Source organism: Lolium perenne, chromosome 4 (genome assembly GCF_019359855.2).
Source record: "Lolium perenne isolate Kyuss_39 chromosome 4, Kyuss_2.0, whole genome shotgun sequence".
Lineage (NCBI taxonomy): Eukaryota > Viridiplantae > Streptophyta > Magnoliopsida > Poales > Poaceae > Lolium > Lolium perenne.
In genome coordinates this window covers 348,262,778-348,275,361 of record NC_067247.2, presented here as the reverse complement: position 1 = coordinate 348,275,361, position 12,584 = coordinate 348,262,778, and the positions used below count along the sequence as shown (strand labels likewise).

At 48.2% G+C, this 12,584-nt stretch overlaps 4 protein-coding genes across 5 annotated transcripts; 2 read left to right on the top strand and 2 right to left on the bottom strand.

The window, feature by feature from the left end:
* Window positions 1-206: 206 nt before the first annotated feature.
* LOC127297004 (probable LRR receptor-like serine/threonine-protein kinase At1g67720) lies at window positions 207-2,784 on the top strand. 2 transcript variants are annotated; one of them, XM_051327256.1, is made up of 8 exons: window positions 209-990; window positions 1,066-1,529; window positions 1,657-1,792; window positions 1,976-2,047; window positions 2,135-2,203; window positions 2,281-2,352; window positions 2,428-2,499; window positions 2,576-2,784. In XM_051327256.1, the coding sequence occupies exons 1-8, from the start codon at window positions 353-355 to the stop codon at window positions 2,598-2,600; spliced, it is 1,548 nt and encodes a 515-aa protein (XP_051183216.1). In that variant the 5' UTR covers window positions 209-352; the 3' UTR covers window positions 2,601-2,784. The 2 variants fall into 2 exon arrangements, 1 of the variants encoding a protein (XP_051183216.1); XR_007848835.2 differs by lacking the exon at window positions 2,576-2,784 and having other exon boundaries at window positions 207-990; window positions 2,002-2,047; window positions 2,428-2,484.
* Window positions 2,785-2,956: 172 nt separating this feature from the next.
* Window positions 2,957-5,650, bottom strand: LOC127297006 (B3 domain-containing protein Os03g0184500). Its single transcript, XM_051327258.2, has 6 exons — window positions 5,371-5,650; window positions 5,131-5,247; window positions 4,008-4,030; window positions 3,731-3,908; window positions 3,421-3,627; window positions 2,957-3,324 (listed from the first exon to the last, which is right to left on the bottom strand). Exons 1-6 carry the CDS (start codon window positions 5,506-5,508, stop codon window positions 3,274-3,276), a joined length of 714 nt encoding a protein of 237 aa, XP_051183218.1. The 5' UTR covers window positions 5,509-5,650; the 3' UTR covers window positions 2,957-3,273.
* A 181-nt stretch (window positions 5,651-5,831) lies between these two features.
* Window positions 5,832-8,109, top strand: LOC127297005 (uncharacterized). The gene is made up of 5 exons (XM_051327257.2): window positions 5,832-6,185; window positions 6,536-6,664; window positions 7,117-7,281; window positions 7,397-7,702; window positions 7,807-8,109. The coding sequence occupies exons 1-5, from the start codon at window positions 5,928-5,930 to the stop codon at window positions 7,945-7,947; spliced, it is 999 nt and encodes a 332-aa protein (XP_051183217.1). The 5' UTR covers window positions 5,832-5,927; the 3' UTR covers window positions 7,948-8,109.
* Window positions 8,110-8,678: 569 nt separating this feature from the next.
* Window positions 8,679-11,050, bottom strand: LOC127297007 (origin of replication complex subunit 2). Its single transcript, XM_051327259.2, has 6 exons — window positions 10,753-11,050; window positions 10,575-10,681; window positions 10,326-10,458; window positions 9,481-9,775; window positions 9,159-9,386; window positions 8,679-9,050 (listed from the first exon to the last, which is right to left on the bottom strand). Exons 1-6 carry the CDS (start codon window positions 10,933-10,935, stop codon window positions 8,854-8,856), a joined length of 1,143 nt encoding a protein of 380 aa, XP_051183219.1. The 5' UTR covers window positions 10,936-11,050; the 3' UTR covers window positions 8,679-8,853.
* Between the last annotated feature and the right edge of the window lie 1,534 nt (window positions 11,051-12,584).

Below are 12,584 nucleotides of genomic sequence, written 5' to 3'. Positions count from 1 at the left end.
CGAAGGTCGAGCCGGGTTCAGGCTTGAGAATTTAAGGTCGGGTTTTTTTAAGCTCGTCCAAACCCCGGCCCGGCCTGCCAGGTGTAGGCGACGAGACCCTGAGCACCCCGAGTTGACCCCTTCAACCTTTCTATATTTGAGCACCGACCATGCATTGACCAAGACCAACCGTTCGTCCTCCCTCCTCGTGCGCGCGGCTGGCATCCGGCGCCCGCCTGCGCGCGTCCAACGTCCAAACCAAACGTATCCATAAACATTTCTCTCCTGCCTTCCCAAGCCCCCTTTCCTGGCCTCTTCTCCTTCGGAGCCTCCCCCTCGCGGGTGCTCCATCCAATCCTATTATGACATTACGATGCCAATCCCCATTGCCGCTCTCCTCCTCCTCTTCCTCGTCGCGGTCACCGTTCCCTCCTCCCGTGCCGCCGTCGACGCCGTCCCGCAACCCAGAGGGTTCTACATAAACTGCGGGGCGGACAAGGAGGTGCAGTCAGGGAGCATCAGGTGGGTGCCAGACGCTGCCTTCATCGCCGTCGGCAACGCCTCCGCGATCAACAAGCCCAACATCCTGCCCGTCTTCTCCACGGTGCGCCACTTCCCGGACGCCACCGCGCGCAAGTACTGCTACACGCTCCCCGCCGTCAAGGGCTCCCGCTACCTCGTCCGCACCACCTACTTCTACGGCGGCTTCGACGGCGGCACAGACCCGCCCGTCTTCGACCAGATCGTCGACGGCACCCTATGGAGCGCCGTCAACACCACCGAGACCTCCCGACGCGGCATGTCCACCTACTTCGAGATGGTGGCGCAGGCGCAGGGCAAGTCCATGAGCGTCTGCCTGGCCCGTCGCCCCGACACCAAGTCCAGCCCCTTCATCTCCTCCCTGGAGCTCGTCAACCTCGAGGACTCCATGTACAACACCACCGACTTTGGCAAGTACGTCCTCACCACCGTCGCGCGCAGCGCCCTCGGCGTCAAGGGCGACATCGTCAGGTACGCACGCACCGGCATCGCCATCCATGCACGGCAATGCCACCGATCCTAACGACGTGGCATTACCAATTCTAGCTATCCAGATGACCAGTACAACCGGTACTGGGCGCCGTTCATGGACGGCAACCCAACCGTGGAGAGCCACTCGCCGATCTCGCCCATCGACTTCTGGAACCTGCCGCCGGCCAAGGCGCTCAAGGGCGGCATCACCACGAGCCGGGGGAAGAAGCTCACCGTGCAGTGGCCGCCTGTGGAGCTGCCCCTCGCCAGCTACTACGTGGCGCTCTACTTCCAGGACTCGCGCACCGCCAGCCCCTACAGCTGGCGCGTCTTCGACGTCGCCGTCAACGGCAAGGACTTCTTCCGGGGGCTCAACGCGTCGGCGGCGGGCGTCATGGTGTTCTCCAACATGTTGCAGCTGGCCGGCAAGACGGAGATCCTGCTCACGCCCAACGAGACGTCCCCCGTCGGCCCGCTGATCAACGCCGGAGAGATCTACCAGATCGTGCCCGTAGGCGGCAGGACAGCCACCAAAGATGGTGTGTATGTATGCCCTTTTGATTCAGACTGTTCATATGCAAACAGTTTCAGGCTGAAAATGGTATTCAGTTTGTGAGATTAATGTTTGGGTGATGAAAAAGTTCAGGCTTCTTCTCCCTTATGTAGTGGTTGCCATGGAAGAACTCGCGAGGAGCCTCAAGAACCCGCCCCCAGACTGGGCCGGCGACCCTTGCCTGCCGCCGCAGAACTCATGGACTGGGGTCAACTGCTCTGGGGACTCGCCCGTGCGGGTCTTGTCACTGTGAGTATTCAGATTACACAAACTCTTGTGCTATTGGTTAAGTTGCTAACACTGCTCAAACTGAAACATTTTTTATTAAATTTACCCAATGAAATTGTGATACTATACGGCTGAAAGATACCACAATTCAGTAAACTGTGTTCGATATTGCTGTCATATTATGACCCCTGTTCTGTACTACAGGGATCTAAGAAACCGTACTCTTTCAGGATCGCTTCCCGACAGCATTGGAAATTTGACTGGGGTGCAAACCATGTAAGTATTACAGATACCGAATGCTAAGTAAATGGACAAAATAGAGCAATATTCCTGCCTCTGAATTATTTTACCTGCTACCTGCAGTTTTCTCAGTGGCAACAAACTCTCAGGCCCCATACCTGACTTCAGCAGCATGCAAATCTTAACTGCATTGTAAGCTCATTGTATACTTGGCTTGTTCTTGAACCATTCAGTCTCATCCTGCATGCTAACATTGCACATTTCAAAAGGCATCTAGATGGCAATCAGTTCAGTGGAACGATCAACCCGTCACTGGGAAACCTCACCAATCTTAAGGAGCTGTAAGTACTCAATTTCTCCTTCTATGTTTTTCCATTGCTTTCTTTCCCTCATACATTTTCTCTGGACAATGCCAGATACCTGAACAACAACAATCTTACGGGACCTGTACCACCAAGCCTGAAAACCAAGCCTGGGCTTATCATGAGGTATGACAAGTAACGAATTTCTTCGCTCAAGTTATTTATCGTTACTGATGATATGCTTTGCATGAAAAACTTGTAGGACTGAGGGGAACAAACTTCTATGAGGTTGGCAAGGAGGAAATGGCGTGATGCCAACTTGCAATCGAATGTGCACTTATGTATTGTAGGAACAAGAGAGGCAATTCCAAGAAGGGAGAAGAGTGAAAGGCTTCAGAAATTGTAGGATGACTCTGATGTACCATGTTGTATGTGAGCTGAAGATTGATGTGATATTTGGCACCCTTTTCAGCCATTGTGTCCTTTCCTCCTAGAGTTTTTGCTGTACAGGTTGCATACGATGGGTTTAGTTTAGGTACAATTATTAGGTCAAAGAATCATTCCCAGGTCTATCTAACAGCAGGTGTATAATGTTACATTAGATATTTATGTAGGCCAGTAATATGTAGTAGCAGACACACAATTAGCTGATTACTTGCCGTCTGATCTCACTGCCAGTATTGGTGGACATCGAAACATATTACATAACTTTGCGGGAATCCTGATAGATAAAGCTTACACCACACTCCAAATCCTGCTTGCCATCTAAGCCAGTGGTGGAATACCAACAAAATGCATAACCGCACAGGCCATGCCCCCAAATCCTACTTGCCATCTAAGCCACCACAGGTGGACATACCAACAAAATGCATTACCGCATCCTGATAGATAAACCATACCTAAATCCTACATACCATCTACCGATAGGTTAGTTCTTAATAGTGATGCTGCACGGTGTCCTCACTCCGCTTCCTCGTTGTCATCATCAACAGTTGCCCGGATGATATGCACCTGAAAAGCAATTCATTTAGTCAGGTTATTCAGTAATAAACCATCTTGAGTTTACAACTCAATATCATTCAGATAGTGTTCAGTAGATTTTCAAACCTTGAAGGTCGTAGGCTTGATGAGCTGAAAAACCGTGGCGTCTCCATCCTGAATCACATGATCCAAAGCAAAACCAGCCCAACCACCACTCAGCCCCTTCTTGTAGGCTAGGTAATTGGTCCCAAATTCTTCATCTTTGTCATCCACCAAAGTGATAGTGCAATCTTGCTTTGGCATGTACATGTCACAGAAGTGGCTAGGCAGTCCCTGTAGATCATCATACAACAAAATTAGTACACAGTTGAAATCTAGAATACGAGATGAGCTATATGAGTTCACTAGGAAGGGCACATAATAGTGCAATACCCACCAGCCAGAACCCTCGCACCACATGTGAATGTAACATCCGTTTCACAAAGGATGGGAATTCAGGGTCAAGTTGTGCTTCCAGCTCCTCAGCTTTTGTCTCTGCCTCCAACCTAGCTTTCATGGAAGTTGTTCCAGGTCTTGCCAAGTAGATGCTTCCAGATCGTTTCCTAGGAGACCACCTGCGGAAGAAATGGGTAAATATGCTGAAGTTCTGTTACATTATGGGGAAAAGTACAGTTCTAGAGCTCCTATGTTGATGATAGCACATCTTCACAAACCTTCCCACTCTCTCTCCATCCACCTGCCAATTGAAAAGCAATCTTAGTTAGTTGCAGAGAAGTAAACATGGAATTCCAGTTGATGATGTATGCTGACTAAACAGCAGAAGCACTTGTCACGAAAATTTAGTACCGGAGTAGCATACATAACAAATTGACATAACACGGAAGAATTGAACAGACAAAAAATGTGAAGTAAATATCATCCCCAGGCTGTAAGTTGCATTTAACTCTTAGTAGTTCCCAACAAATTGACATGCTCTGGGGCAATTGAACAGATACTAAATTGAAGTAAATATCATCTTCAGTTCTACAACAGGATATAAGTTGTTTAACCCTTAGTAGTTCATAACAAATTGACATCGTCTGGGACAATTGCACAGATAAAAAAAAAAAATCCAAAGTAAACATCATCTTCAGTTCAGCAACAGGCTATAAGTTGTTTAACTCCTAGTAGTTCATAACAAATTGACATCATCTGGGACAACTGAACAGATACAAAACTGAAGTAAACATCATCTTCAGTTCTGCAACAGGCTACAAGTTGCTTAACCCTTAGTAGTTCATAACAAATTGACATCGTCTGGGACAATTGCACAGATAAAAAAAAAAATCCAAAGTAAACATCATCTTGAGTTCAGCAACAGGGTGTACTTCAGTTACAGTTTTACTTAACTCTTAGGAGTAGTTCATAATAAATTGGCATCGTCTGGGACAATTGAACAGATAATGATGCGAAGTAAACATCATCTTCAGTCGTCCCGCAACAGGCTGTATTTGCAATCACAGTTGTTTTTAACTCTTAGTAGTTCATAACAAGTTGACATAATGTGGGGCAACTGAAGAGATAAAGATGTGAAGTAAATGATATCATCTTCAGTTGTGCAACACGACATAGTACTTGCAGTTACAGTATGAGCAGGAACAGGTAGTAAAAACAGTGAGCAAAAGGAAAAAAAATTGTTGCTTTCAATCAGATGTCGGACCAAATCTATGGATGCGGCCAGATGAAATAGAGGGGCTAGAAATCCTATGCGAAAATCAGACGAAGAAAAAGCAGGCACATTTAGACCTCTTCTTCCCCCAAATCTCATGAATCGAGGGAACATGAACGGATAGGTACCTCGGCGCAGGCGTCCGCGTACTTGATCTCGGGGAGGTCGGCCAGCCGGCGGGACCTCCTGGGAGGCGAGGGGGCCACCACCGCCGCCGCGTGGAAGATCCTGCGCCTCTTGTGCTTCTGCGCGGACGCGAACAGGAAACGAAACACACGATTAATCACCAGGGAGCGGAGCGGCGGCAGAGGAAACGGCACAGGGCAAGGCAAGGAGGAGGAGGAGGAGGAGGAGGAGGGATGGGTGACCATGGGGGAGGGGGTGTTGGGGGCGACGGCGGCGGAGAGTTGGCGCAGGTTGAGCGCCTCCATCTTGCGCTTGTTCTCCTGCACCGTCCTCTCCCGCTCCGCCTCGTACGGCGACATCGCCTTCTTCTCGACCGCCATCGCCGCCGTGGATTGGAAGCCGAGGAGCAGGCGCGGTTGGATTCTTGTGGAGGCAGGCGGCGGAGGTGGCGAGGGTTTAAGGCTGGGAATGGGAGGGGATTGGGGGGTTTTCAAGGTGGGCAGAGGAAGGAAATCGACCGTTGGAGAAACGCACGGGTAAAATGGTAAATAAACCAGCAATCCCCGCCGCATTTCTCGAAGCTCGGAGAAGCGTGTATGGGCTGGGCCGGGCCGGGCCGGGCTGGGAACGGGGGCGGCCCACCCGCTCGCTCCAGCCCAGCGAGTCACCGTGGTGGACTTTGGCTTGGGTTGTTCACACGAGTTGACTTGTTGTAGCCAGAAGAAGAAAAAAAAAACAGTGGCTGGATCGGCTGCTCTGCCTGCTGCGGCTCTCGGCGGGCTGGTCGACGACGGCGAGGATGAGGGTGGCGGTGACGGGCGCGACGGGGTACCTGGGAGGGCGCCTGTGCGCGGCGCTGGCGGGCGCGGGCCACGACGTGCGGGCGTTCGTGCGCCGCACCAGCGACGCATCCGGCCTGCCGGACGCCGTCGAGCTCGCCTACGGCGACGTCGGCGACGCCGACTCCCTCGCCGCCGCGTTCGACGGATGCGACGCCGTCTTCCACGCCGCCGCATCCGTCGAGCCATGGCTACCCGACCCCTCCGTCTTCACCACCGTACGTGTGCAATATACTCACTGAACGCTCTTCACTGTTCAGGCCCCCTTTTGTTCAGATTTTCTTCTAGGGGTTAGAGGTCGCTGTAGAAAAATCGGGGTGACCAGGTTTGCTGTTTTGGGACTGACCAGTGTTCCAAAATCAACAGCATGTCATGACGCATGGATTTGTTGTCAGATCATCCTGAATCTGCTGCAAACCTGTTTAAGTTGCCTTGAACTTGAAGTAGTAAAATTCACCAGCTACAGTAGGAATTGAAAAAGGGCACCAACCTAGAAATTAGCAAGGTAGTGCGCTAGAACCAGAAGGCGCATTAAGTGTGCCTGCGTGTTTTGTGCTGTCGTTAACAGGTCAATGTGAGAGGACTCGAGAATGTGCTCGAGGCAGCCAAGAGGACACCGACAGTAAAGAAGATTGTATATACGTCGTCGTTCTTCGCCCTTGGCCCAACAGATGGATACGTCGCAGACGAGACGCAGGTAATATTGTAGTATTGGCTTTCCTCGTTTTCCATCTTGCTAGAATGATCCTTGCACAACAACTTTGTCCAGTAGGTTCTATTACAGGCATCTATCTGTATTGTCAATGTCTCAAATTCTGCTGTTGTTGGCTAGCATGTCCGTGTGCATAAGACCATGCTTTGCTGGCAGATACTTTTTCTACTAGATTGCATTGAACTATAGATTGTAGGTTTTCTATAACTGTGACATCTTGAAACCTGGCTGTTCTGTTACTTACACTATCTCCAGGAACAATGCTGATTGATTCAGTAACACACAGCTAAACTGCTACTCTGCTAGTAAAATTCCAAACGCAAATTCTGATAAATTGGATTAGTGGAGTACCGAACGCTTTGAATCATCTACATCTATGCAAAAGCTTTTGCACAGAAGCTCCAAAATGAAACAAAGCTAAATGTTCTAATTTGCAGATGCATCAAGGGAAAACATTTTGCACCGAGTACGAGAAATCAAAGGTTCTTGCGGATAGAATTGCATTGCAGGCAGCAGCGGAGGGAGTGCCAATAACCATTGTCTACCCAGGAGTTATCTACGGTCCTGGAAAGCTTACAACTGGAAACCTTGTCTCCCGCATTGTATGAGAACCTTCTTACCCGTGCATATGCCATTATAGTTATTTATCTCTTATTGGTGCATGATTAACCTGAAAAATGGTCATGAGCAGAAACTGAACCTTGGTGCTTCTTGCAGTTAATTGAAAGGTTTAATGGCCGTCTACCTGGTTACATTGGAGACGGTTATGACAGAGAATCATTCTGCCATGTCGATGATGTTGTTAGTGGACACATAGCAGCTATGGAGAAGGGCAGAGTGGGCGAAAGATATCTACTCACCGGAGAAAACAAGTCGTTCATGCAGATTTTCAACATGGCTGCTAGTATCACAAGCACAAGAGCTCCCTGGTTCCACGTACCGCTCTGGGCGATTGAAATATATGGGTGGATTTCAGTTTTCATTTCTCGCATCACTGGAAAGCTCCCACTGATCAGTTACCCTGTATGTCCACTAGTCCAGTATTTTTTGTTCCACGCATTCAAATTTACTATTTGCACATAGTTTGTGCTTGTCTGTTAATAGTGTCTCCATGCTGTGGATTGCAGACGGTGCGTGTTCTTAGACATCAATGGGCATATTCATGTGACAAAGCAAAGAGGGAACTGGGCTACAGTCCAAGAAACTTAACCGAAGGTCTAGCTGAGATGCTTTTATGGCTCAAGGATGAAAAACTGATAAAATTTTAGAGTTTTGCCCTTTTGTGGTACACTGATGTTTCTTACGTACTAGAATCTTTTACATGTATATACTTCGGTATGCCACTATGTTGTTGTATCAAGAAGTCGAGATGTAATAAATGTAATACCTAGTCCATACAATGAAGAAAGAAATAGTATTATTTTCAAACAGATATTGGTTGATCCCATGTAGGCTGCAATTGCATAAGAAATTGCTTGTGTGTGTACTACAGTCCGCGAAACTCAACTGAAGGTCTAGCTGAGATGTTTTAATGGCTCAAGAAAGATAAACTGGTCAAATTTAAGAGTTTTTCCATTTGTTGGTGCTTTCTATTATACGTCACTTCATGTACACTCTTGATCCTTTCTAGGTACCTTTGACATGCATATATAGTTTGGTATGCCACTATGTTGTTGTATCAAGAAGTTGAGATGTAATAATGTAATATGGCCATACAATTAAGGAAGAAGTAGTATTGTTTTCAAACAAATACTGGTTGATTCTATGTAGGTTGCAATTGCAGAAGTAGATGCTTCTGTTGTATTATTCAAAGCAAGATAAATTCAAATTTGAAGTCCAATGCACGAAAAAAAAAGTCACTTTTATGCCAGTTGAACATTTGAGAGATATGTGACGTATGCCAGATTTTTTGGATCAAGACATGACATTCCAAATATAGTCCAGATTGAAGCTCAGCAAGAAAATGCTAAGCCAGAGAAACAGAGAATACCACGAGCAATTCATGCAACATTCAGCCTTTCGATAATTCTGAGTGCCGAATAATCAATGTGCAGTTACAGGATGGAGTACTCAACTGAGCACTTTCTATGGTAACTACATTTAGCACATAAAACGTCTCCTTTGAAGAGTTCTGCTAGATCAAATAATCAGTGAGAAGGTTCAAACCCAGAAGATCAGGCCAATTCTTGCAGCAGTTTCTGCAGCGCATCAGGAACAAGTGGAATGCGGAGGCAATCTTGGCCATCAGAGTGCTTTTTAATCTTTATAAGATCATGGTCTTTAAACTCTGTCAGGTGGGAGTTCAATGTCACTTGGCTACTCACCAGGAAGCGCTCACGACATTTCGTATACAGGCTGCTGACAGGCATACCTGAAAAAAAATGCAAATGCGGTTAAGCATATAGAACATGGTAATACAGGAAAAATAAGTTGACATGGCAGGCTGCCCTGTGCTTCTCAAGAACAAACACAAACTTACCTTCCTCTTTTTCATTTGCCAACTGATATTCAGCGAGAACTCTAAAGACACTTTGTGCATTCGGCGTCAGACTCTGAAGAACAACAAGGGCAGTTTTTGTGGTTTGTGCATGACCACCACTAGCAAGTATCAATGGGTAGAACACACATTCAACATTGTAAGGTGAAAACGTAGGGACATGGTACCAACTCCACTTGAACTGTGTGTGTACCATCTTCTTGTCCCACACTGCAGAAAATCAATAATTACCTGTTAAGGATACCTTAAACAATGATGAAATTAGAAAAGGAGGAAGCTAAAGGTGCCCATGCCTGGAACTTACATAAAGGTGCATTGACATGATCTACCGATGCAACAATGCAGATTCGTGGACAGCAAGAAACTTGTGCTAGACACTGCTGTGATTCAGCATCACGCAGTGCAGGTCCATCAATATTGTGAATAAGAAGGCACATGCCATCATCACCATCTTCTGATGTTTGGTTGTTTAAAAACGAGATAATATCATCTATTGATTGGGAGGCAAAGTTTTGTGATAATTGGGACTTCTTTCCTGACTGTTTTTTCTGCTTAAGTTTTGTTTGCTCCCAAAATATTTCAGCTATTGCTGCTATTACCTGAAAAAAAAAGAGGAAATTGGTACTTTTAAGAGCCTTGAGACAGAAATATTTCCACAATATGATAGCACGAAGATGAAATGGAAGCATTTCCTGATTCACATAAGCAATTCAAATGCAGATGCATATTCTATTATTCTTAAGGTGTCAAAATTAATAATCTTGGTGTGCAAAGCAACATCGTCCACAAACTTCGTCTCAGGTGCTCCATGGTCCATACAACTAAAAGCCCGTGTTTTTGACAGCAGCTCGAACAATACATTATGAAAAATTAATAAGACAAAAAAAAGGCCACATGCTTTTAGTTCCCAATTCTATTAGAGAACAGAAGCTTAAAACCAATTCGTAGCTGGGGGTACTGTTTGATAGTAGAAACTAAGCTTGTAACGAATTCATCCCTTCAGAGTTTACTTTATTTGCCCATGAAGATTGAAAGGTCAAGAGAAATGCTTGCGATACATGTATAACGGATTTCTTAATATTTTAAACGATGGTGTAACAAAAGCCAACTATTCTACAGGCAAGAGATGAATATTAGACAGTGGCATACTTGCTTCAAGTTGATGGAGGGGAGATAGCCATTGACCACAATAACAGTGAAATCAGTCAAGGTCGTGGAGGCGAAATCCTCGAGCAAGAGCTTCTTCGACCCAAAGCCATACATCAAGAGGCCAAAACCGCACCTACAGCAGAGCAGTACAGCCATTCACCTGGATCAATATTTAGTACTAGTCCAAGCAGAAATGAAATGCTGCTTATGGCGCCTGTCGCGCTTATTAGCATCGGAACAAGAACTGACCTTAGCTCGAAAAGCCAGTTGCGGTACTGGTCCTGGTAGCTCCTGGTGAGGGCGTCAATCTCCTTCTCGTGCTTTGGGGGTATCTCGGCGAGGCACTCTCGCAGCACCTGCGCGCGCAGATCCCAGATCAGTAGATTGAGGTGGTCAGAGGGATTCGAGGAGAGGAGGATTTCTAGACCTGCTCGTCGACGAGATTGAGGTCGGCCAGCTTTCCGGCGGCGGTGGCGCGGGCGCGCTTCTTGGCGGAGGAGGGCTCCTTCTCCTTGGCGAGGAAATAGCTCCTGGAGAAGCCCGCCTCCTCCACCTCCTCGTCGTCGGAGCCGGAGCTGGCCGCCGCCGCGTGGCCGCCTCTCGGAGCCATAGGAATTCGCCTCCTCTTGCTCCTACTCAGCCGCCGCCGCCGCAAGGATGGAGGACGGGAAGGGGCATGGGCGGGCGGTTAACTTGTCGAAACACCTGCCGTTCCCGCGCTTCGTTGCTTCTTCCCGCGGGAAATGCCTTTGTGGGCTGGGCTGCCCAGGCAGTTTTGCTCGGTCTCACTAATAATATTTTACGCTTTGTAGTGTGAAATATACCAGAAATCAAACAAAAAAATACACTAACAATAAAAAAACCTACTTTAATAAAAAAAGAGCACCGTTATTTCTCTAAAAAATAAACAAATATACAAGTTTTACTATGGTTGGCTAATTTAAGAACCGTCCAACCAAGTTGATCTAACGGTGGGCAAATATGTAGTACTCCGTACTAGGTAGTACTAAAAGGAAAGTACTGGAAAGTATTGAAAAGTACTGATACATTTTAATTGTGAAAAGGCTAGATATGTCATTTTAAGCATAGTGGCCCCACGATCTCTCCACTACCGCAGCCCTCGCCATCGTCCTCCCCCATCTCCACCGCCATGGCGCTCAGCCGCCCCGCTGCCGCGTCCCTCGCCGCCCCGCCGCCAGGGAATCTCCGGGGAAGACGCTCGTCCCCCACATCCCTCCACAGCCATGGTGCTCAGCCGCGCCGCCGCTGCGTCCCTTGCCGCCCCGAGGACGCCGCCTCGATGGTCTGAGCCACGGCTTCCCCTCCTCCGGCGCTCGATAACCGGAACCGGCCATGCCCATAGAACTTCTCCGGCGAGTTCTTCGTCGGTGGGCTCCGTGACCCGACCTCATGTACATGTCCCTGATGTCTCTCCTGAAAGGGGAGCGCGTGCATCGATCACTGCAGATAAACATGATCATAACCACTACTAGTAGCCACTCACATCCTCCAATCAATGGTATGAACTTTATTTCACAATGTTATGAATGTAGTTGTGTACTGCTTACATCAAGTACTGTATTAACTTTTTTTTTTGCGAAAGGGATGATATATTAATTCTCCGAACTTACAGAAAGATCCAGAAACAAAAGAAAAATTACAAAGAATCCCTCTAGATCCCGACGACGACGACGAGCCGGAGCTGACGATGGCGCGCCGCTGCTGAAGCTCCCCAAACATTGGATCGCCGGAGCCCACCACACCGCAGACGGGAAGTCACCGAGCACCGCCTCCGAAGAGACTACTGCCGGGAACGCCGGCGCCGCCGCGAAGAACCTCTGTATCATCCTCTTATTGAACTGCATCCAGATCCACCGCATACCTGGATCTGGCCGTGGTGCAGGGAAAGTCGCACGCAGGTCGGTGAAGCCCCAGAGAACTCCATCGCCGGAGGGGATCTGCGCGGACAACGGACGAACCAACAGCACCTCCGCCTCCGAAGCGCCGCCGGCCGGACACCTGCCAAGCCCTACCATGAATACACGCCGTGAGACGGGCTTCCCCCACCCTCCCGCCGCCGGAGCAGCCGACGGAGGGGAGGGAACCCACGCCTCACCGGCGGAAGAGGTGGACCGGCGGTAGACTCTCAAAATCGCCTCTCAGATCTGTATCGGGGAGAGGAAAGGGAGGGCGACGCTCAATGCCAGCCACAGCTTTTAAGTACTGTATTAACTTGGTCACACTCATCCCATCTTTACA